Source organism: Chiloscyllium plagiosum, unplaced genomic scaffold (assembly GCF_037043375.1).
Source record: "Chiloscyllium plagiosum isolate Xiang-an unplaced genomic scaffold, Cpla_swu_hap1 HiC_scaffold_3, whole genome shotgun sequence".
Lineage (NCBI taxonomy): Eukaryota > Metazoa > Chordata > Chondrichthyes > Orectolobiformes > Hemiscylliidae > Chiloscyllium > Chiloscyllium plagiosum.
The window spans coordinates 54,580,581-54,607,003 of NW_028270141.1; the positions used below are offsets into that span (position 1 = coordinate 54,580,581).

Genomic DNA, 26,423 nt, shown 5'->3' on the forward strand with positions numbered 1-26,423 from the left:
CCTGCTGAGTTTATCCATTATTTTTTGCTTTTATTTCAGATTGCCAGCATCTGCAGCATTTGTTTTCACATAAGTCTAATATTCTTCTTTTCTTCAAATGATGCCAAAGATCTTTAATGGAGCCCACCACACAAAATACTCTTAAGAGGCTGTAGGATCATTTCAGAAGCAAGATTAACAATGTACTCTTGGTTAACAGAACATAGAAATGCCAATCCAACCTGTAAAATTAAACTATAATGTTTGCAGCTGAAAATCTCCCTTTCTGGGCCACTGCTGTGGTAATTACATTCCTATTTCAGAATTGACTTTAAGAGACCTTGCAAATGTGTCTCTCAACTATGGAACAAGTTCTAAATTTGTTCAAAACTAATTACTAAAATGAATCTGTTCAATTTCACCTAGACTGATATATCTCCTTAAAGCAAAATACAAGCCATGTGTAATTCCCTCATAATTAATGCAGTTAAGAATACTAAAAGAAATAGATAATTTGGCCTTTCAAGCCAACTCCACCATTAAATAAGATTGTGGCTAATATTCTACCATAACTCCACAGCCCTGCATTATCCTTGCATTGCAATATTCCGTTAATATTCAAGAATCTAACAATTTAAATCTTGAATATACTCGAATTGTGGCACAGTGGCAATGCCCCTACCCCAAGGCAAAGAGGGCCAGGTACAAGTCCTCGCTCCATTGATGTGTAATCACATCTTTGAACAGGCTGAGTACAAAATAGGTTAATAACGTTTATTTTTAAGTTATTCTCAAAGACAGAGAAGAAATATCCTTCCATCTCAATGCGAAATGGGAAATGCCTCATTGTGAGACTGTGCTTCATAATTCAATGCTCCCTTGCCTGAGGGAGGAGACATTCTCCCACCATATACACTAACAAATCCTTTCAAAATATTATTTTTCAATGATTTCACCTCTCTTTCTTGTAGATAACAGGAAATTAGGCTCAGTCTATGAAACTCTCTTCAGAAATCAGTCTCTTCATTTCAGGACCAATTTGGTGATCATTTGTTACAGTCCCTCTCAAAGCAACAATTCCTTCTTTGGTTAAGGAGAACAAAACTGTGCATAGCATTGCTACTACATCGAAAATAAAGAATGCTGAAAATCACAGTGGGTCGGGTAGCATCCATGTAGACAGCAAGCTGACTTTCCAAGTCTAGATGATTCGTGATCAGAGCTGATGTGAAGTGTGGAGGGGGAAATAATACTTATCCAATAGAATGGGGTTGGAGTGCTGGGAGAGAGAGGGTGCTGATAGTACAGATTAAGTGATCGGAATGTCAGCATGGCAGAACAATAATGTGTCCAACTGCCAAACTGGAAAGAATAAATGGCCCCACTAGAGTGGGGGAAAGGGAGAGAGGACACAATGACACAGAATGCACAACTAAAGCTAAATAAAGGGAAGAAATGGGAGTGAATCCAAAATCTGAAGGCGTTGATCTCAATCTTAAATCCAGAATGTGGCAAAGTGCCTAGTCTGAAGATAAGATGTTATTGCTCCACTTTGCGCTCTGATTTGCCGGTGGAATGAAAAATATGGATAAGGGGGGACCCGATCATGCTGTTGTGAGTGACGGGAAGGAGCAAGGGTGGAAGCTTGTGTGATAGGTCGGTTGCTGCTGAACGCCCTGTCAACCACAGTAGATGGGAAACCACGATTATGGAAGAAGGAAGTCATATCAGCAGTGCTGCTTTGGAAAGTGGCATTGTCCAAACAGGTACAATATAGGAACTGGGAGAATAAAATGGATTCCTTGCAGGACGTGAGGAGTGAAGAACTGTAGTGATCAACACCTTACAATTCAAGTGCAACATATGATACCTGTACATGTGAACTCTTTCTCAAAGTTACAAGAATGCATTTATTGTATAACCCATAAGTAGTTACATTTGACATGAGAGATTGGTTAGCAAAATTTGTTGGTGTTTTCTCAGGAATTGCAGACCTGAGTATGAATGAACCAGAAACATTTACCTCAAAAAATTGTGTCCCTACCAGTAGATAACTTACAATGTATACTAACATGGGCTTCTGCAAATTAATTGTCCTTGAATAACTTATTGAATAAAAGCATTAGCCACATTATTAACATCAGTCTACACAGGATTCATGAAATCAATTTTGATCTACAACCAAAAGCCAAATTAAAAAGAAAAATTGGCTGAATGAGATAGACATAGAATGATCTCTGTACTGATTGACCCCATTCCAGTTAATTATTAATTCAAACAAAATCCTGGTTTATTTTTGCTAATGGACAGCCATCATGCAAATATGCCTCATCCATCTTCAGTCTACACTAAAAAGGGGTAGTCCAAGAACATTTTTATTTAGGGAATAAAAACAGCGCAACTTTAATCAAAAATGCATGCTATACAATATATTTTGTCTATTTGTGTAATCCTGGACTAACATGGATGCAGTAAGTTGAGTACTTATTTGGGAACATGCATAATTGGAGCAGTGAGTTCTTTCACAGACCAAAGAATAAAATGAATGCATGGTTAAGAAGCTGGTGCAGGGGGCAGGGTTTCAGGTTCTTGGATCATTGGTACCTCTTCTAGGGCAGGGGTGACCAGTATAAGAGGGATGGGTTGCACCTAAACTGGAGGGGAGCCAATATTCTCGCAGGGAGGTTCACTAGTGCTACTTGGGAGGGTTTAAACTAGAGTGGGCAGAGGACTGGGAACCAGAGCAGCAGGTCAGCAAGTGGAGGGATTGAAGGAAGTATTTGTTAGGACCAGTAAATCAGAAAGGAAGGACAGATAAAGACAGGAAAATCGACACCATGGTACTAATAAGCTGAAGTGTGTTTATTTCAACACATAGAGGATTATAGGTAAGGCTGATGAGCTTACAGCCTAGATCACTGCATGGGCCTATGATGTTCTCGCAATTACAGAGACTTGGTTGAGAGTGGGAGAGGACTGGCTGCTCAATATTCCAGGGTTTTGTTGCTTTAGACAAGATAGAGAGGAAGAAGAAGGCAAAAGAGGTGGAGGAGTTGTATTACTAATTTGAGAGAATGTTATATCTCTCAGAAAGGACATACTGTAGGGCTCATTTACTGAGGCAATATGAGTACAGCTCAAAAATAAGATGTGTGCAATTACTCTGATAGGATTATATTACAGCTACCGACATTGAGAAAAAAATATGTAAGCAGCTTATGGAAAGATGCAACAAAAACAGAGTTGTCATAGTGAGTGACTTCAACTTCCCCAATATTTACTGGGATTCCCTTAGAGCAAGAGGCTCAGATGGAGCAGAATTTGTTAAATGCATCCAAGAGGGTTTCTTGAAACAGCATGTAGACCGTCCCATCAGACGAGGGGCCACACTGGACCTTGTATTGACTAACAGCCTGGGCAGGTGACTGACAGTGGGAAAACAGTTTGGAAAGTGATCACAGCTCCTAAAGTTTTAAGATAGCTATGAATAAGGGTAAGGTACTTGCGGGAAAATACTAAATTGGGGGAGGGTAAATTACATCAGTATTAGTTGGAACTAGGGAGTGTTAATTGGGAGGAGCTGTTACAGGCAAGTCCACATTTGACAGGGGAATTATTTGAAGACTTGCTGATGAGAGTTCAGAACTGGTATGTTTCTGTGAGGAGGAAGAATTAGAGTGGCAAGATAAGGGATCCTTGGATAACGAGGGAGGTTGTGAATTTAGTCAAAAAGGAAATCAAAGCAAATGCAAGGTTCAGGAAGCTAAAATCAGACAGGGCCCGTGGGGAATATAAAGAAAGCAGAAAAGAACTTACACAGGGAATTAGGAGACAAGAAGGGGCCATGTCAACTCGGGTTAAAGAGAATCCCAAGGCATTCTGTACATGCATTAAAAATAGCAGGCTAAGTAGGGAGAAGGTAGGACCATTCAAGGGTAAAGGAGTGAACTTGTGTTTGGACGCAGATGTCGGTGAGACTCTAAAGGAGTACTTTGCATTGGTATTCACACAGATAAAGGAAATGGAGGATAGTGAGATTTGTGTGGAGAATGCTAATATGCTAGGGCATTTGAGATCAAGAAAGAAATGGTGCTGGATCTCCTGAACGGTCCTTAGGGCCCAATGGTATCTATGCTAAGTTATTCAGAGAGGCAAGAGAAGAGATTGCTGGGGACTTGATCAAGATCTGTGAAACCTAGCTAGCCACTGGAGAGGTTCAGGAGGACTGGTGAGTACCTAATGTTCCTCTGTTCAGGAAGGGAAAGAGGACTAATCCAGGAAACGATAGATCAGTGAGTCTCACATTGGTGGTTGGGAAGCTATTGAAGAGAATTCCTAAGGATAGGATTTATGCCCACTTGGAAAAGCAAGGGCTAATTAGGGACAGTCAGCATGGCTTTATTCAGGGCAGATCATGTCTTACTAACGTGACTGACTTTTTCAAGGAGGTGAAAGAAGTGATCAACGAGGGGAAGCAGTGGATGTTATCGACGTGGACTTTAGTTAGGCTTTTGACAAGGTCCCTTATGGATGGATCATCCAAAAGATTAAGATGCATGGGATCTGCTATGACTTGGCTGCGTGGATTCAGAATTGGCTTGCCAAAAGGAAGAAAGAAGGTAGTGGTGGAGCATGTTTTTCTGGCATGAAGTCCACGACTTGTGGTGTTTTGCAGGGATCCATACTGGGACCTCTTGGAGGTTCATAAAATCAAAAGGGGAATGGATAGGATAAATAGACAAGGTATTTTCCCTGGGGTGGGGGGGGGGGAGTCCAGAACTGGAGTGCATTGGTTTAGAGTGAGAGCGGAAAGATATAAAAGGGACCTAAGGGGCAACTATTTCACGCAGAGGGTGGTGCGTGTATGGAATGAGCTGCCAGAAGAAGTGGTGAAGGCTAGTAAAATTACAGCATTTAAAAGGAATATGGATGGATATATGAATAGAAAGGGTTTACAGGGATATGGGCCAAATGCTGGCAAATGGGCTAGATTAGGTTAGGCTATCTGATTGGCATGGACGAGTTGGACCGAAGGGTCTGTTTCCGTGCTGTACATCTCTATGGCTCTATGATGTTTGTAATATACATATAAATAACTTCGATGAAAATGTAGATGAGTGGATTAGTAAGTTTGCAGACGATACAAAGGTCAGAGTAAGGACAGACTAAAAAAAATTTGGGTTGTTTTCTCTGAAATGGGGAGGATGTGGGGAGACTTGATAAATGTCTATAAAATTTTGAGATGCATAGAAAGGTTGATGGTCAGAATTCTTTTCCCCAGACTTGAAATGTCAAATACTAAGGGGCATGCATTCAAGATTAGATTAGATTACTTACAGTGTGGAAACAGGCCCTTTGGCCCAACAAGTCCACACCGACCCGCCGAAGCATACCCACCCAGACCCATTCCCCTACATTTACCCCTTCACCTAACACTACGGGCAATTTAGCATGGCCAATTCACCTAACCTGCACATTTTTGGATTGTGGGAGGAAACCGGAGCACCCGGAGGAAACCCACGCAGACACGGGGATAATGTGCAAACTCCACACAAAGTCGCCTGAGGCGGGAATTGAACCCGGCTCTCTGACGCTGTGAGGCAGCAGTGCCAACCACTGTGCCACCCACGGTGAGATGGGGAAGTTCAAAGAAGATGTGAGGGGTAATTTATTTTTTATAAAGAGTGTGGTAGGAGTCTGGAATGTGCACCGGGGACAGTGGAGGCAGATGTGATAGGGGCATTTAAGGGACTTTAAGATAAGCACATGTATATACAATGAATGGAGAGATATGAACCAAGGGCAGGCAGAAGGGACTAGTTTAATTTGGCGTCATTTTGGCACAGAATTGTGGGCCGAAGGGCCCTTTCCTGTGCTGTACTATTTTGTGATCTATGTTCTATATTAATTTAGAAATACCCTTGCATGCCAAGGCATACAAAGGGGTGGGCCAAGCGCTGGAAAATGGGATGACTATATCCCTTCAATCCTCCACTCTGCTGCATCTTTGAAATAGTATGTGACCTCCTCTTCATCACAAAAATGTATCAATTCTTATTTATTTGTGCTGAATTTGAATGACTAATTATCTGCCCATTGTGCAAGGTTATTAATGTCCTTTTAGTTCAGAAAGGCATCATGTGCCGATACAATCTTGGTGGGCCAAACGGCCAGTGTTCTCTGTTCAGGCATCCTACCCCCTATCCATCTGGCATCTACCCTCTCAGCACCATAAAATTGCTGTTACCTTACATACTTAACATTTGACAGCAGCTATCAAAGTGTTTATTTGGAACTTGGCATTTCATAATATGGCAGCCGACTGCGTGAGGTTGTCACTCCTCTCAAAATTGTGCCCATTTCATTAAGTTAGACTGTTTAACTACGACTAGAATCTTCTGAGTAAAACTGGATGCAAAGTATTCAAGCATCATATATTCTGTATAATATCCTAATATTCTGTAATTAGCTAACCAAATATACTGCTTATTTGTCCACTGATTCTTTTCTGCTAATAACAAAGTTGCAAGTGAGAGTTTGTTTCTGTCCTTTATTATGCATCTGTACTTTTTCCTCTTGCTGCGAGTAATGGAGAAAGAATTTACATTTATTTGGAGCCTTATTCCATCCTCCAGCGAGCTCAGCAGTTCTAATAATAAAATCATAGTATCTCTACAGTGTGGAAGCCGGCCATTCAGCCTATCGAGTCCACACCAACCTTCCGAACAGTATCCCACCCAGATCTAATCCCCTATCCTATCGTTATAACCCTGCACTTTTTATGCCGATCCACCATATCTGTACATCTTTGGACTGCGGAAGGAAACCAGAGCACCTGGAAGAAACACATTCAGATACTTGGAAGAACATGCAAACTGCACACGGAAAGTCGCCTGAAGTTGGACTTGAACCTGGATCCTGGCAAAGTGGGGCAGCAGTGCTAACCACTGATCCACTCAGCTGCCCCATGAATGATAAATCTCTTCAGCTCCTGAAATATATTTGTTATTCAGGTCTCAATTCTGCATGCAGCAACATTTTACATGCAGAAAATAAGATAAAAATTAATGTAGGTAGAATGCTTCACTACTCTTGGTGTCATCTGCACCTCTCCAGTGGAGTCTTTTTTTAAAATGTAATCCAAATTATTGATTTGACAGGGAGAAATATTTTGGCACAATAGAGAAAACCAAAAGGTTTGGAGTCACCTTTAGCAATGCAAGATATGTGACAGTTCTATTTGAATGCAGGTGGACACAGTATAACAGATACTTTCTATGAAAGGAGGACCAAGATGTTCTGAGAGCTCTCAGCTTCTTCCTAGACCATAAGTCTTAACAATCCCTATCCACCACCACTCTCCTCCACTTGACTGAACTTGTTCTCTCACTGAACAATTTCTCATTTAATTAATCTCACTTCTGCCACATCGGTCCCAGTTATGCCTGCCTCTTTATGGGGTATGTGGAACAATCCATGTTCCAGTCCTAAACTGGCCCTCTTCCACAACTCTTTTTTTTTTTGGTACGTCGACGAATGTTTTGGTGCTGCTCCATGCTTCTGATGGATTTCTCCCTCAACCACATCCGGCCTGTCACCCGTATTTCTGTCCTTGCCCATTTCCATCACTCACAACAGTGTGATCGATCTGCATTGTTCTAATTTTTCAACCCACCAGCTCCCACATTCAAAGGATCATTGTCTCTCATTTCAGATAACTCCAGCAGAACACCACCACCAAAAATATCTTCCACTCATTCCCCTGTCTGCATTTTGCAGGGACACACTAATCCATTCCCTGACCACCAACACCACCACCCTGTCCTCCCATGCAACAACAGAAGGTGCAACACCTGCCCCTTCACCTCCTCTCTGCTCACTATCCAAAGGCTTCAACAGTCTTTCTAGCATTTCACCTGTACCTGCTCCAATCTTGTGTATTGTATTTGCTGTGTCCACTGTGGTCCACTCTACATTGGAGAAACTACACGCAGACTGGGTGACTGCTTTGCAGAATACCTTTCGTCTGTGTGCAAGCATGACTCTGACCTTGTCATTTTAACACAGTGTCTTGTTCGCAAGCCCACTTGACTGTCTTTGGCCTGTTGCAATTCTCCAAAAAACATCTCATCTGCAAGTTTACAACTTTCTGGGCTCAATATTGAGTTCAACACCGCCAAACTGTGAACCCATTCCTTCCCTTTCTTTTAGCTTTGTTTGCTACATGCCCTCCCCCCATTCCAGTGGGACTATCTGTTCTTTCCAGTCTGGCAGTTAGACACACCATTGTTCAGCCATTCTCACAGTCCAATCACTTAATATGAACTATCAAAACCCTTTCGCTTCCCCACACCCCTCCCCCCAGCACTCGAACCCACACCCACCTCCCACTATTGCGTAAATGCTGCCCCCATTACACTTCACTTCAGCTCCAATGAAGAGTCATCCAGAGTCAAAACATTAGCTGATTCTCTCTCTCCATGGATACTATCTGACCTGCTGGGATTTCCAGCATTTTTTTTGTTTTCAGTTGTGAACAAGGAACATGTTGGGAGTGAAAACTAAGCGCTGGGGAACCCTACGTTGATTGCAAAAAGAGAGAAGACAGTCAACAACTATGGCATGGGGAAACAGTTCATAACAACTAAGTTGAGATAATCATGAAAGCAGCTTTTATGGGAGGTTATTTGATGACACCTTGTTTGAGTGTGTAGTGTCATCAAATAACCTCCTATTGAAAGCTATTTTCATGATTGTGCCCAAGGTTCACCAGTCCAGATGTGATTAACATGGGCATGTAGATGACTACTTGAACAATTGTATTTTTACAAAATAGCAGTGAACAGTGTTTTTGAAGAAGATCATAAAAATGGCCAATGCTTTTATGTACATGGCTCCAATTTATATCAAATGTTGTACACGTTAGCCATGTTTGTTGTAGTTAGCTAAAGACTGAGTGACTATTGCCTTATCATTACCAATTTCCTGGACAATATCTTCAGAGTTTGCCAGGATAGAAATTTTCCATTAGCAAATCCCATCTGTGCTAGAATACAACTGGCAGATTATCAGAAAATCCATGTCACAGCATTTAAAGTAAAGAAAACAATTGCACACAAAGTTTTTGCACTAAGTGTGAATCATAAAATCGCTAGAGTCCATCGAGATTGCAACTATTCCATTTTCTTCCATATGTCTACTCAATGACATTTAAATGCTCTTAAAGTTGGCAAATCTACTACCATTGCAGGCAGTATGCTCCACGCTCCTACTACTCTCTGAGTAAAGAAACTACCTCTGACATCTGTCCTATATCTATCACCCCTCAATTTAAAACTATGCCCCCTTGGTCTAGCCAACACTATCTGAGGAACAAGGCTCTCACTGTCCACCCTGTCTAACCTTCTGATTATCTTATATGTCTCATTTAAGTCACCTCTCAACCTTCTTCTCTCCAGCGAAAACAGCCTCAAGTCCCTCAGCCTTTCCTCGTAAGACTGTCCCTCCATACGAAGCAATATCCTAGTAAATCCCCTCTGAAACCTCTCCAAAGCTTCCACATCCTTCCTATAATGCGGTGACCAGAACTGTATGCAGTACTCCAAGTGTGGCCGCACTAGAGTTTTGTATAGCTGCAGCATGACTTTATGGTTCCGAAACTAAACCCCTTGACTAATAAAAAGTAACACACCGTATGCCTTCTTAACAACCCTATCAACCTGGCTGGCAACTTTCAGGGATCTATGCACACTGATGCCGAGATCGCTCTGCACATCCACACTACCAAGCATCTTACCATTAGCCAGTCCTCTTTATTCCTGTTGCTCCTTTCAAAGTGAATCCCCTCAACACTTTTCCACATTAAACTCCATTTGCCACCTCTCAGACCAGTTCTGCAGCTTACCTCTGTAACGTACAACATCCTTCTACACTATCCACAACTCTACCAACCTTAGTGTCATCTGAAAATTTAATAACCCATTCCTCTGTGCCCTCATCCAGGTCATTTATAAAAATCCAAAAAGCAGTGGACCCAAAAGAGATCCTTGCAGTACACCACTAGTAACTGAACTCCAGGATGAACATTTCCCATCAACCACCACCCTCTGTCTTCTTTCAGCTAGCCAATCTCCGATCCAAACTGCTAAATCATCCTCAATCCCATGCCACCGTATTTTGTGCAATAGCCTACCATGGGAAACCTTATCAAACGCCTTACTGAAATCCATATACACCACATCAACTGCTTTACCCTCATCCACCTGTTGGTCACCTTATCAAAGAACTCAGTAAGGTTTGTGAGGCACAACTTACCCTATCTCTAATCAACTTATTCCTTTCTAGATGATTATAAATTCTCTCTCTTATAACCTTTTCCAACACTTTACCTACAACCGAAGGAAGCTTCACTGGTCTATAATTACCAGGTCCAAATCATGACTATAATTGCCAGGATTGTCTCTACTCCCCTTCTTGAACAAGGGAGCAACATTTGCTAAATTCCTGTCTTCTGACACTATTCCTGTAGACAATGACGACACAAAGATCAAAGTCAAAGACTCAGCAATCTCTCTGGCTTCTCAGAGAATCCTAGGATAGATCCCATCCCGCCCAGGGGACTTATCTATTTTTCCACTTTCCATGCCCTCCTTGGGGACCTCAATCCCATCTAGACTAGTAGCCTGTATCTCAGTATTCTCCTCGCCAACATTTTGTTTTTCTAGTGTGAATACTGAAAATCCTAGTGTGAATAATGAAAAATATTCATTTAGCACTTCCCCTATCTCCTCTGACTATACACATAACTTCCCACTACTGTCTTTCCTTGGCCCTAATCTTACTCTAGTCATTCTTTTATTCCTGAGATACCTATTTTGAAAGCGTAAGTTAAAAATATTCATAGTGCTGTGGAGTTCTAACCTGTGCCCTTGACAAGGGTAACAGTTATGCTGAGATTTATTTAAGCAATCAGACTTTGCTTAACAATTCAAAATAACACACAGTGCTTCTCCAAATCAATGAGTGCCTTGCCTGGTTGTAAAGCAAAATAATCTCTAATTATTTCCATCCATTTTAACCTGGCTGATATTTTTGCATCATCATTAGCCATGAATGAGGTCCTGGAAGACTGGAGGCTAACGAATGTTGTGCCATTAGTCAAGAAGGGCTGCAAAGAAAAACCTGGGAACTATAGACCAGTAAGCTTAACATCTGTGGTGGGTAAGTCACTTGAGAAGATTCTGAGAGATAAGAAACACATGGAAAGACAGATCTTGATTAGGTGTAGTCAGCATAGCTTTGTGAGTGGGAGATTATGCCTCACAGATTTATTAGAGCTCTTTGATGAAGTGACCAGGAAGGTTGACGAGGGCAGTAGATGTAGTCTACATGGATTTCAGTAAGACCTTTGATAAGGTTCCACACGGTAAGCTGTTCTAGGTTAGAATGCATGGAATTTAGGGCAAGCTGGCAAATTGGATACAAAATTGGTTTAACGGTAGGAAGCAGAGGGTAATAGTGTAAGGATGCTTGTCAGACTGGAGGTCTGTGATTAGTGGAGTGCCTCAAGGATTGTTGCTGGGCCTATTACTGTTTGCCACCTATCTCAGTGATGTAGATGAGAATGTACAAGGCATGATTAGTAAATTTGTTGATGACAGTAAAATAGACAGCATTGTGGGCATTGAGAAGGTTATCAGAAATTGCAGCAGGACCTTGATCAGCTGAGGAAGTGGGCCAAGGAATGGCAAATGGAGTTTCATATCAATAAGTGTGAGGTCTTGCATTTTGGAAAGTCAAATCAAGGTAGGAGTTTCATGGTGAATGGTAGGACTTTAAGGAATGTAGTGATACAAAGGAATCTTGGAGTAATGGTTCACAGTTCTCCGAAAATGGAGTAAAAATCTAAATAGCTGAAAATGTGTTGCTGGAAAAGCGCAGCAGGTCAGGCAGCATCCAGGGAACAGGAGAATCGACGTTTCGGGCATAAGCCCTTCTTCAGGAATGAGGAAAGGGCTTATGCCCGAAGGGCTTATCTCCTGGAGAAGGGCTTATGCCCGAAACGTCGATTCTCCTGTTCCCTGGATGCTGCCTGACCTGCTGTGCTTTTCCAGCAACCCATTTTCAGCTCTGATCTCCAGCATCTGCAGACCTCACTTTCTCCTTAAAAATCTAAATATAAAGGGATGCCATCAAACTTAAGATTAGGGATAAACAAAGCGTAGAAGGCAGCATTGCAGGTTAACAAGGCCATAAAAACACACAACCAAGGAATAAAACTGAAAAATGTTAAAAGAACAAAATGGTAACAATTATCAGGCAAGATTAAACAGACTTTTAAATAGAAAAAGTGATGAGTTGGGCTGAACTAGGAAGGGTTTTTAAGTTTAGAAAAGGATTCAATGGAATAGACATTGACATGCTTTTACTTGCGGAGAAATCTAAAATTAGAAGGGATAAAAGTAAGATAGTCAATAATCAATCTAATTTAAAAATTCAGAAGAAACTTATTTAGTTAGAACTTAGGACACACGGAATTGTTGAAATAAACAACATAGGTTAATTTGAAATGAATCTGAAGAGGGAGTTAGGAGTTATAATGTAGACAAGGGGAGGCTTGTGGGGAACACAAAACGTACCACAGATTATTGGGCTGAATAATTGGTTTTGGTTGCATAAATACTATTTAAACCATTTTACTGGCCTTACAGCATTGCAAGAGTAAAACTATTTAGTGTTCAGATATAGAAGTCACGAAAAGCTTGTCCGTTGGTATCAAAATATTTAATAGAATGTTGGCCTCTTGTGAGATATTGTATTCTAGGTTCCTTCACTAAGCCACTCACAAGCGCTTTATGTCTATTCATTCATAACACCCTTTACTAACCCAGTCACTGCGTTCCCGTTTCATTCATTCATAACTCCCTACTATAACACTAACCTACAGAGCTTAATATATTTAACTATCATAAAACAGACCAAATTTAAAACAACCCTTTCTAATCAAAACAACCTTTTCAAACTCATTACTGCATTTTCACATCTTATCAGCCCTTGCTACCTCTGAATAAGTGTAGCATATAGAACAATTCCATCCCCAGCAAGTCTCCATAAAATATTATAAGATTAATCAGCCCTTCCCAACCGTCTCCCAGACCTGAATAAATTGCAGAATGCAACAAAGTTTCCCCAATTAATATGTACTTGTTAAATACTTTTTAACTGGGCTGTTATCCCTTTAAGAAACTGTCAGTGAAATTGCATGAATGAATGAAACTCACACTGACAAATAGTAAACAAATCTCACAACCCAGCTGCAGTCATCAGTTCAATATCCTTTATTCTCTTATTAAGTAAAGGTACAATTTCCAACTTATTTTGAGCATATAGGCCTAGTATTTATACTAACACTTACTAACCTAAAAGACAAAACCACTAACACCTCTTAATTATGCAAGCAGATCGGAGAGACAATCTTAATCCCATCAGAAGTAACAGCCAGCACTTAGCACATGTTTTAGCACATCTCCTGTCTCCCAGAACAGAAGCCCCTCAAACCTTTATGTATTATAGATAAAACAATGTAACACCATAGTAATGGAATTTTAAAATATGTAAGAACTGCATTTCAGGACTCTACTGTCACCTCGAACTTTGCTATTTGTAGTTTCTAAATAAAGAGGCTATTTTCGCCACTCAAAGATTTCGGTCATTATTGGAACACAATCCCACAATTTAGCGCAATTGGGCAGGATCGCTGGGGACACTGTCTAAACTGAGCAATCACTGACAGTTCTTTGAGGGTAAAAAGCTTCCTTCTTAGAATTGTGATCTAGTCTCTGAATGCAACCCCGAAACTTTTGTGAGTTGGCTATTTTGTTTCGAATCACCCATGTCCAGACCTCAGTTCAGCTAACATCATCTATGGCAGGAAATTGACCATGACACGTGGATTAGGGTGATCATGAGTGACCCCGGGAAACTGCCTATGACGTCAAGAAACAGGCTAGCCCCTCCTGACATAAAGGAGGAAGAAATGCTGTGGCAGTTGCAGAACTACCTTGAGGTACAGTTTTCGTTAGGGAAGACACACACCAAACTCGAGCAGAAGTATAATATGCCCAAGGACCCTAGATGATATTAGATTAGATTAGATTATTTAGATTAGATTAGATTACTTACAGTGTGGAAACAGGCCCTTCGGCCCAACAAGTCCACACCGCCCCGCCGAAGCGCAACCCACCCAGACCCCTACATTTACCCCTTACCTAACACTACGGGCAATTTAGCATGGCCAATTCACCTGGCCTGCATATCTTTGGACTGTGGGAGGAAACCGTAGCACCCGGAGGAAACCCACGCAGACATGGGGAGAACGTGCAAACTCCACAGTCAGTCGCCTGAGGCGGGTATTGAACCCGGGTCTCTGGCGCTGTGAGGCAGCAGTGCTAACCACTGTGCCACCGTGCAGGAGCTGCAAGCTGGCTGAACAGCAATAAAAACAGTGGTTACAGGGTATAGCGTGCATAAGACCGATTGGACAAATGTCACAGCTTGCTATCAAAAACCCACAGAAGAAGTCACAGAACATGAGGGCGGGCGACCTGGACAATTAGTGCCTTTTGTACCACCTACAACAAAAAGGTTATAAAGCCAGTATTGAAAAGGCTCAGATCGCTCAGAAAGAGGTCATCTGTCTAGGACAAAAAAATCTCCCATGGGAAAAGGGAAATCACCCAAAGCCAGACTGCAGCCATACACGCAACCAAACAGCCCATTACAATCTGAGAACTGAGGGCTTTCCTGAGGTGGGTCTGGGGAAAACCACCCGACAGAAAAATAAAGACTGAGTTAAATGGTCCCTTGCATTAATGGGACAAATTCGTCAGAGAAGTGAAGTCATGTCTCGATCAGCCCATGATTGTAAAGTAACCCAACTTAAAGAGCAGTTAAAAGCAGTGTATGAACAGCTGCAGAAAGATAGATCCAAACAGGAAACAGCTCGCCATAAAAATCAGGAGCAACAGAACAAGGACGAGATAACAGTCCTATCAGTTTCTTCCCTGGTTTCTAAGCTCAAAGAGAATTTGTACCCAACCACCGAGATATCCAGGTGGTGATTCGGACAAACCAAGCTATTGCCCTTGGGAAACAGAGGGACTCTAGCAGTGAATGTGATGAGGACTGTATATCCTCAGTATCATTTTTACAACCAGGAAAGTAAAGACAGAAAAAATGGGCAGGCAGAGATTAGAGGACAGCTTTGAGGTGGATGTTCTGGTACTACAGATTGAAATGCACACAGATGGTCTAAAGAAATGCCTCACCCAAAGACGGGGTGAAGACATGGGAAAGCTTAGACTGGTTAAGGGGATATGTTCCATCCCTGGGACAGGGTACAAATTCTGAATGTGATTGTTACCAATAGAGAAGAACACCTCCTTCATGAGGCAGTCAAAGGTGCTCTTGGAGAGTATGAGCAGGAGCTGCAAGTTGGCTGAACAGCAATAAAAACAGTGGTTACAGGGTATAGCGTGCATAAGACCGATTGGACAAAAGTCACAGCTTGCTATCAAAAACCCACAGAAGAAGTCACAGAACATGAGGGCGGGCGACCTGGACAATTAGTGCCTTTTGTACCACCTACAACAAAAAGGTTACAAAGCCAGTATTGAAAAGGCTCAGATCGCTCAGAAAGAGGTCATCTGTCTAGGACAAAAAAATCTCCCATGGGAAAAGGGAAATCACCCAAAGCCAGACTGCAGCCATACACACAACCAAACAGCCCATTACAATCTGAGAACTGAGGGCTTTCCTGAGTCTGCGTAACTTTAATCGATGCTGGGTTGATTCATGTACCCAAATAGCCAAACCTTTGACAAACATCTTGAAAGGACACAGGACTCAAAAGAACAGATTGTACTGACAAGGGAACAGGAAGGCGGCTTCTAGGACCTAAAGAAAGCACTTTGTTCCATGCCAGCATTAGGCATCGCCAATAACGGGATACGTTGCTTGACCACGTAAAGGAGGGCTATATGAGGCCCAATGGGCTGTCACCACACTCCACACTATTATGGCATCAGGAAGCCTGCACCTCCCCCACATCCCCCCACCCGCCTGCCCCTCCCCCACATCCCCCCACCCACCTGCCTTCACCCCCACCACCCCCAAGAGCATCGGCACAGGAAGCAGAATTACGGTCTCTGACTGAAGCATGCAGAATAGCACAGGATAAGTCTGCCAACATTTGTATGGACTCCTATGCTTTGGAGTTGACTACAACTTTATACAACTATGGAAACAGTGTGGATTCCTAACAGCTGCAGGAACCCCCATCAGAAATGGGAAAGAAGTCAAGGACTTGTTGGAAGCTGTCCAGCTACCCGAAGAAGTGGCCATATTAAACTGCAAAGCCCACACTAAAGGTAAACACGATGGAAGCCCTAGTAGATCATGCAGCCGAAAGTGCCACCTCCAATCATTCCTGCCATGAGCCCAAGTGCACATTTTCCAGCTCGACATGGAGACAGCAAACCAAAATCTGCAAACAATGCAGAATAAACATTCCCAGGAAGAGAAATGGGAATGGATTGAAAATGGACATAGACTATGTTAAGATGGAGTTTGGAGACATCAGGAACCAAATCCATCGGTTGCGCCCACTACCATGATGCTGTACCGAGCACATGGAGACATTTGGGACTAGAACAAATGACAGTCCAGTTCCAGCACAGCTAGTGGGGACAAGGTTGCAAAACATTTGCCAAGTGGTACAGGACTGCTGCCTCACTTGCCAGAACAACCCTGGAACCAAAGTGCAAGTTCCCCAACTGAAAGTGCCAGTGCATTCCAGCACTTGCAGGTTGATTATTTCTCACTCCCATGCTGTCAAGGCTATTCAGAGGCCCTGGTAATTGTGGACAAGTTTTCCAAGTGGGTGGAAGCTGTCTCTCAAGGAAAGCCACAGCCAATCACACAGCCAAAGTACTGTGTAAGGACTATATACTTCATTGGGGGTTACCAATTAGCATTGATTCAAACCAGGGAACAGTATGTCAAGAAGTTTCATGGGAACAGTATGTCAAGAAGTTGCCAGCTGTTGAGATTGATTGGAACTTTCACTGTCCTTATCACACAAAATCATCAGGGCAGGTGGAAAGAATGAATCAGACCCTGCTCTAAATACCACCAGGATGGACTGCTCTGGCCCCAGACTGTGCCAATAGCTCTGTGCAGCATCAGGGCTACTCTCAATAAAACGACAGGTCTGAGCCCATTCAAAATAGTGACAGGCAGGCCAATGACAAGAGACCTATGGAGGGCTGACTGTCCCAGAGAGTGGAATACAAAGGGAAAGTGATGTTTCAGTGATGTGGAGTTTTAGTCTGACCCCATCTGGAGTAAAACCTTCAGTTATAGGCAGTCTACCATATGAAATATAGCTTTGGAGGGAGTGTAATGCGAGTACATCAAACGGTACTGAGGCTTGAAGAGTTAAAATGCATAGACAGGTTACAATTGTGATCCTTTTCAGTTTAAAAGTTTTAAAGATGATATAATGAAGGTGTATGAAAGGCTAGAGGAATTAGATAGGGTAGATACAAAGAAACTATTTTGTCTAATGCAAACTTTGTAAACAATTTAAAAAGCTCACCTAGGTCATTCAGGCATGAAAACAGGAAGCCAATTATTAAAGATCTGATCTCTCTCTCTCTCACACACAAAAAAGCTGTGGACTCTAACTCTTTTGAAATTTTGAAGTCGGAGATCAGTGGATTTTGCTGATTTGAACTAATAAGGCATATAACATGAAGTGGAAATACAGATCAGTTACTTGGCGATATGTTTCCACTTATTTGTATCCCTCTCAATTCATAGCAAGAAAAGAACTTCTTACATACCACAAAACAGTTGTGCTTGAATTCATTATTATTTAGACTATCAGAAGTAGATCACGAGCATTTTAACTTCTTATTGTCCTTGTACCCTTTACCAAAAGATTAAACTTAAATGTCATCATAGTTCAAAATGTAACACATTTCTAAATTTTGTATATGGAAGAAATAAAACCACTCAGGATACTACAGTTAAATGTACAGTCAATATGGTTTTTGGTCCAATGTTACAGGGCTTGTGGTTACAGTATTCTGCTAACAACCCAAGGGTCAAGAGTGGAAATTCCACAACGACAAGCTATGAAAATAATCTAGTTATAATTGGATAATACCAGAAAAGAATTAGGAACCATTAATCAGTCAAGCCAGATTGATACTAAAGGTGCCCAATGAAACTAACATCAGTGGAAGTTAAAAGGGAACGTTCAGCACCTGGAGCACAGTCCCAGTTGTCAGAGGATGATGTCCACTATTACAGGACATCTCTACAGCAGTTCTTCAGATGTGATTGTGACTTAAAAATTTTCAGCTGCTTCATTATTAATCTCCTTTTTGTTGAAAAGTCAGAACTGAGGACTATTGTGGTGCAGCAATATCATCTTTACCACAGAGTTAAGATGCTTAGGTTCAAGTGCCATGTGGTCCAGAGGCTTTTATCTTTGAAAAGGTCCATTATAAAATATTTATAAGGTCAGAACTGGAGCCAATTTCTGGTTTTCCCGCAGCTTTCAGTTCTATTCACAATAAAATGAAATACAGCACTGTAGCGTATAGGGGGACTTGGGCACTATCCAGGATAGGCCACTGTTCAAGATGGTAGCAAGTAGCATAATGTACGAGCTCCTACCCAGAGGTCATCTGCTCCATACGCTTTTATTTTTCTTTCTTTCTCCAGTGAGTTTTCTTTCCTTATCTTCTGTGGAATGCTCAGCTGCTTCAAGGTGTCCAGTGGGTCTGATGTAATGCTTCTTCCCAGTGGCAGTGATGGAGGGAGTCAAGTTTGTGCTCCCAGCAGCAGCAGCATTAGCAGAGGGAGGCGAGAGTGTGTTCCTGGCAGTGGCACAGGAAGGTCAGTTTGGGCCCAAACAGGTTCAGCAGCAGCTGCATTCCCAAGATCGGCCCTGTGCAGACTTGTGGTGATGACGCAGTCAGTAGAAGGAAACTGGTGCCGGATAGCATGGCAAAGGGACTCAAGGCTGGCCAACTGCTTCCTGCTGGTGTTGATCTCTACTTCAGGGTGAAATAACCTACATCCAGGCCCATGGCTAAGCACTTAAGAATGACTGCAACTTTGAACTTTTAACATTGCAATATTTTCTACTTTATATCTAACATTTTTTTAGACAGATTAGATTCCCTACAGTGTGGAAACAGGCCCTTCGGCCCAACCAGTCCACACCGACCCTCCAAAGAGTAACCCACCCAGACCCATTTCCCTCTGACTAATGCACCTAGCACTATCGGCAATTGAGCATGGCCAATTCTCCTTTGGACCGTGGGAGGAAACCGGAGCACCCGGAGGAAACCCACACAGACACGGGGAGAATGTACAAACTCCACACAGAGAGTCGCCTGAGGCTGAAATTGAACCTGGGACCCTGGTGCTGTGAGGCAGCAGTGCTAACTACTGAGCCACCATGCCACCCTAGGTACCTAGGTACCTTTGAATCTGAGACGGCAGCAGAAATGGGGACTTTGTACACTTTTCACTGATCTCCATTATCCTTGTACTTGAGTACACGTGACAATAAAATCTAATTCCAATAACATATAATGACCACTACTATAACCTCTAAATGGCACCCTCACTAAGTTCCATCACATTTTATAGTCATATAAAGTTACTAGAGGTTAATTGGTCCCCCCATATAGATACTATTATTAAAACAAGTAACTCATCTTTTTATCTTTCAAAACCGCTCAACTTTCTAGAAATTAGAGTGAAATGAAACACACTAAACAGGTCTGAGTTCCTACAGCCTGTAAATTCAAGAAACTAGACACTATTTAGCAAAAAGGAATTAAGTGGCACCACTGCTCATTGGTTGAATATCCACACTTGTCATCAAAGCAGTGTATCCACAACATGCACTATCTACATGACACACTGTCACTTGCCAGATTTACTTTGTTAGTCTATGTGAACTCTACCACAGGAACATTATTAACATGAGAACAGTTTTCTCTTCAAACTCCCCTTCAAATTACATCGGTTACTGGGAATAAATTGAGACAAGAAAAAACAATATACATTTACACAGAATCAAAAATCACACAACACTGGTTTATTTGAAATTGCAGTTAATGGCATGGGAAGCTGGTCATTGTCAGTGGATTAAGCGGCTGTAGACAGATTCTCGGGAAGCACCAAAAGTATGCATGGGTTTGATAAAAGATAACCAATGTTAGAGATTCACTGGCTGCAATCTGATACTCAGCAGTGTAACCATGTTAGACACATCAACTGAGCTTTGCAGAAGAATGGCCATGGTAAGAAATGGCTTATGAACCACCATAGCAAAGGCTACACAACAATGCACCATGGCTGGTCATCTAATAAATCAACTATTAGATCCTAACATAAATAGCAAAATGCACATTTTTTAACATTAGACAGAAAATGTTTATGAATGACAGTTTTAGTCAAATTGCAAAACTTGCCAGCTCTCAAAACATACTACTTGCAAAGCTATACACGGTGTTTTGGCTTTAATATAAACTCTACAGGTCTATCTGATAAAAGGAAGATTGAACATTAATTTGCAAGAAATTGCATCAACTCACCTTCAGGTGCCTTTGCATCACACATCTTCGTCACCCAAGTTGCATTTGAATGTGCTTGCCTCAAGCTAAATGAAGTATGGTTGACCTGAAGAAAAAAATACACACAAAAATATAAATATCAGAAACTGTGTTTACGTAAAGCTTACTTGCCTTACATTAAGGCACATTTGATTCATCTAAAAACCCCTGTCCCTCACAATTAGGTTGATCTTACAGTGCAAATTGTTTTCATTAAGTGAATACTTCCTGCCATTTTAAAGGACTTTGTCCCAATAGAAATGAGTTGTGGTATGTTTTCCAAAATTAACTTTCAGTGACCAGTGTACAAGTCCAGTTTTTCTACCCATTTGGCCCAAGTCCACACTGACCCTCCAAACAGTAACCTACCCAGACCCATTTCCCTCTGACTAATACACCTAACTTTATGGGCAATTTAGCATGGCCAATTCACCTGACTTGCACATCTTTGGAATGTGGGAGGAAACCAGAGCACCTGGAGGAAACCCATGCAGACACGGGGAGAATATGTAAACTCCACACAGACAGTCGCCCATGGTTGGAATCGAACTCAGGTCCCTGGCACTGTGAGTCAGCAGTGCTAACCACTGAGCCACCATGCCGCCAAGTTTTTCCATATATAATGTCGAGTCAGTTTCATTCTCAAATTAAGGACTTATTTTCTTGATCCTCAAAACATTACTAATTTTTAAAAATAGGATATAAAAATACGAATAATCAGTGTTCATAATTTACAGATAGCAAAGGAAACCAAACTGAGCAGTAACAACATCTCTGAACATTATTTCACTTCTAAGTATCAATATATAGGAATAATACAAACATGCAACTACTCCATTACTCTCCATCTCAAACTACTTCTAGTCAGTTTAGTGAGCAAATGAAGGTTGCTTCCAAATTGTAGTATTAGCACTCAGAATATGATGAATAATAGTTTGACCTTATGAGCCAATTCAATTATCTATTTAATGATAGGTTTGGGTAAACAAGTTCAGATCATTTCATTTACTGTGCGCTTTACAGTTAAGATATATCCAAAGAGATACTGAAATAGCCAAATAGATATGCTGCAGAAAACTCAAATTGTTCATTTGAACATTCAGTTCAAAGTTACGTTTGCCACCTATGGAAAAGAATCAACTTTGTGTGATCTCTTGGAACGAATGCCAAAATGTTCACTCCATATGGTTCCATTTTATACACAGTATAAGGTTTCTAATCCCTGTCTTTAGCAAAACATGTGTCGCTATGCAACTCACCTGCCAATTTTCATTTCTTGTAAGACATTTATTTTGTTAGAAACATTTAGATAAGAGGATTAATGAAACACCTTAAAATCAAAATAAGTTAGATGGATAATTTGCACAACAGAGACTGCAGATAATTTAACAGAAGTGGTGGCCATTTGCCCCAGTGTGCCTATGCCAGCACTTGGTGCACAGCAGTTAGAAATAGTACTGACCTATAGTTCTGTATTTTTCCCTGCTCCAAATGTGTTGCATTGGAAATTTCATACATAAAAATGCACTGGACAAGCTACAAATGCACATGCCCAAGCAAATGTCAACCAGAATTCAAAATAAAACTTCAGACTAGTTAAACTGGGATTAGAGATTAATTGAAACTAAAACATTTTCAGTTTTTCTAACTTTATTAAAAAGATGCACTAATATATTTTAAGAAGCTCAATGTGGCACTTAATCTTTTTTATAAGTGAATGATCTGTACTAGTGACCTTGAGGCTTATCAATGTTCATTTGTTACCAACACACAAGATTGAATGATGGGGTAATGGTGACAGAAGGTGCACTTCTAAGCTTCGGTGGTCGCTTACTTTATTTTAGAATGATACGGCATGGCAAACAAAATTTTGCAAACATCATTCCTGGTTGACACTATCATTTGTTGTCTGGTATGTGACAAAAATTAGGATTTAATTATATTTAGACTGTAAAGAGTAATTTAATTAGCAGTAAATGATTTGATTAATAACTGCCTTGAAAAGAAAATAAGATGCTGTGCACAATAGTTTAAACTTGGTTAAAGAATTGACAGATCAGACCAATTTGTCCCTGTCAATTAAAATGGGACTGACATATGGAGATATATTTTTCAGAAGAATGCCAAGGCTTTAAAAGATAAAGATAAGCAGGTTCCAGCTCTTTTGCTTCAAAACATGTAGTGCTGGAAAAGCACAGCCAGACAGATGGCATCTGAGGAGCAGGAGTGTCGACGTTTTGAGCATGAGGCTTGAAATGTCGACTCTCCAATTCCTTGGATCTTGCATGATTGGCTGTGCTTTTCCAGCACCACACCTTTTGACTCTGATCTCCAGAATCTGCAGTTCTCACTTTCTTCTCTTCTTTCTAGCTCTTTTGCTACTTGTCCAGAGGTTCTGGCTGCCCATTATCCAGAAAGGAACAGGGAATGGGGGTTGGAACAACCAGACGTTCACGAATAAAAGGCGGTAAATAGGCATTCTATTTAATTGTTTGTCCAACTTATCACAACAAAGATAAAAAGACATGTTAAATTTCAATGATGAAATGAATAGGGACATGTATTTTAACTGAAGACCATGGAATGGAAGTTATACTTAATTTAAATTGAGAAAAGCAGCCTTCAATTTAGTTGCAACATGAATTTTGAAAGAAAGAAAGCAACTTATCATTAAATTCAATAAATTCTTTTTTTGTACAGTTAAAAAAAATCATAATGAACTAGTTACCATGTAAAGAGTACGCAATTAAAACTCACAGCTTCTGAGCAATTAGAAAAGTTAATAATTCCAAGTAATTTTTTAAAATGAGAATAAAATCTATATTTGCTCTGTAGAATATACTTTGTTCTACTACTTAATGTATAGATTTACATTACAAGAGCAGCCATCATAAGGGAGGATTAGACGAGTGGGTCATATTCAAAATTTGGCTTTAAAACAAATCCTATCTTTTTTCCTACATCTAAATTATCTTTAATGAATATAAATATGACATTGTGGGAGGGCTGGATTTGAACTGTCACTTATAATTCCTTTAAAATTCACTTCTAATTAAGAAACATCAAGTAAGAGATCACAGCCACTGATTCAAACAGTATTATTCAGGTAGTGGGAATAAACTAAAAGACAAGAAAAAAAAATTGTATCTCACAGCATCAAAAATCACATGACATCAGTTTATAGCCCAACAGGTTTATTTCAAACCGCAAGCTTTTGGAGCCCCCTCTTCTTCCTCAAGCAGCTAATGGGAAAGAATATATTGGACACAGAATTTATAGTAAAAGATCAAAGGGCCATACAACTTATGGAAATGCACAGAACAAACCTATATGGCTATTAATTCTTTAATCAGTTAAAATGAAGGTGCAGGTTTTGATTGAATAATATGTAAAGCCCTGCCGCAAGATAACTTCAGATTTCATCAGAATAAAGGTGACACTTTAGGTCAGACAATACATTTTAGGCATGAGGCCATGTTTCAAATCTGTTTGTATCTCATCTGGAGGACAGGCTGGTTTTATTTCCAAAGTAAAAATTTATAAAATGCAAGTGGGGACACCATGCATGGCAGACACTCATGTGACTCGGCTAACGTTACCTATCTCATATGCTGCAGGTATGGATGCCTAGAGGCATGGTATATTGGCAAAACTCAAACAGAAGCTACAACAGTGGATGTGTGGATAACGTGCAACAATCGCCAGACAAGGATGTTCCCTCCCAGTGGGGGGAGCACTTCAGCAATCAAGGACATTCAGCCTTGGATTTTCAGGCGAGCATCCTCCAAGGTGGATTTCAAGACTGGCAACAATGCAGAGTCGCCAGCCATGTTCGGTATCCACGAGGATGGCCTCAACTGACATCATGGGTTCATGTTACACTACAGGTGACCCCACTACACCATACACTCTCACACATACATGGACACATACACATTCTCTCTCTCTCATACACACACACACACACACACACATATACACACACACACACCCTCTCACGTATGATCTCACACACACACACACCCACACACTCCCTCTCAAGCACACACACTTTCTTTCTCTAAAGCACACATGTGCGCGCAAACACACACACTCCACTACACCCCCACCACCACCAGCCCCTCCCACACACCCCCCACCCCCACACACACACACAAATCTATGGGGTGAAATTGCAGACTTGAATTTGCAGGTACGTTCTATTTTGTTCAAAAAGCACATGATCCATAGGCAGTCAGTCAATGTGACATGCTATAAATTCATACTTTGGAAATAAGACCGGTCTAGCTCCAGGATGAGATACAAACAGACTTGAAATATGGCCTCACACCAAAACAGCATTGTCTGACCTAAGGTATCACCTTTAGTCTGATAAAACCTGAAGTTATCTTGAGGCAGGAATTTAAGTATTCATCAATCGAAACCTGCACCACATTCTAACTGATTAAAGACTTAATAGTCATCTAGGTTTGTTCAATACATTTGCATAAGTTGTGTAACCCTTTGATCTTTTACTATAAATTTTGTGCCCAATGTATTCTCTTTCACTAGCTTCCTGAGTGGGGGCACTTAAAGCTTGTGATTTCAAATAAACCTGTTGGACTATAACCTGGTGTCGTGTGATTTTTGACTGCTCACCCTAGTGCAACACCAGCACCTCCACATCATATCTTACAGAAAGCATCAGCCACAAAGAAGAACAAAAGACACAACTAAACAATTGGCTTAGATGGTCACAGCTGGAGGTTGCTTAGACATAATTAGATGAGACTCAATCACAGCTCTAGAGTAAAAACAATTTTTGTCCTTCCTTCTGCCTGCCTTCCCTCCTTTTCACAATTAATAAAAGACAGACTATGGATATAAAGAAGAGATTTTCAGAAAGCCATTTTACTGAGGAATGGTTTGATGACTATCTGATTGGGGAAAGGATTGAAGGTGACAAGAAAATAATAGATAATCAAACTTTGTGTGGGACAGGTTAGTTGCTGAGATATGTAGATCTTGTGAATCTGCTGAGACAGACAACAGGTGTTGCATTAATATGTAACTTACAAGGTCAGAACACATTGGCACTTTACACAATTTACATTTGGCCAAAAAGGAATGGTTGAGAATACTCTGAAAATCTTTTTCTCAGGAGGTCAAATAAGTAGGATTATTTTTCTACCAACAGTAAATGTCTTAAACCATCTTTCTTCATTCAGCAAGATCATCATTTCACGCTCACCCATAAATGTCCTAATAGTGAACCACTGAAGTTCAGGTGATGTAAGTCCAACCACAGATGCATGGAAACATCACAGTCTGCAGGATTCTCACCAGGTTAATGACCATCTTTGCACAGAACTATATCATTTTTCCTTTACTGTTTCTAGATCAAAAATTTGTTTCCTACAGCACTCAGATTGCAGCAGTACAAGTCAGACGTTCTCTCTCACCTTTTGAAGTGCAATTTGTGATGGGCAACCAGTGCTGGTCTTGCCAATGATGCTCATATACCATGAAAAAACGTTTTTAAAAACAGTCCCACGTTGATAATATTATAAACATCTGAACAAAACAAACATCTACCAAAAGATCTGAAATATACACTGTCATCTAATAGGACTCTCCCATAGGACAACTATGCCCCTGGAAAGGTCTTCTGCTAAGACGCTACTGAATTATCCAGTTTCCTGGAACTACTTCACCATCTCCATTCATGGAACTCTTCTTACAACCAAGACTTTTACATCAGAGCTA

General features: G+C 40.9%; 1 protein-coding gene across 1 annotated transcript in view; it reads right to left on the reverse strand.

The window, feature by feature from the left end:
- Window positions 1-26,423, reverse strand: part of lmbrd1 (LMBR1 domain containing 1) — a 292,459-nt gene that overhangs the window by 19,522 nt on the left and 246,514 nt on the right. The window contains exon 14 of the mRNA XM_043681689.2: window positions 20,661-20,745. Coding sequence (XP_043537624.1) covers window positions 20,661-20,745 — 85 coding nt within the window. The remainder of the gene's footprint in view (window positions 1-20,660; window positions 20,746-26,423) is intronic.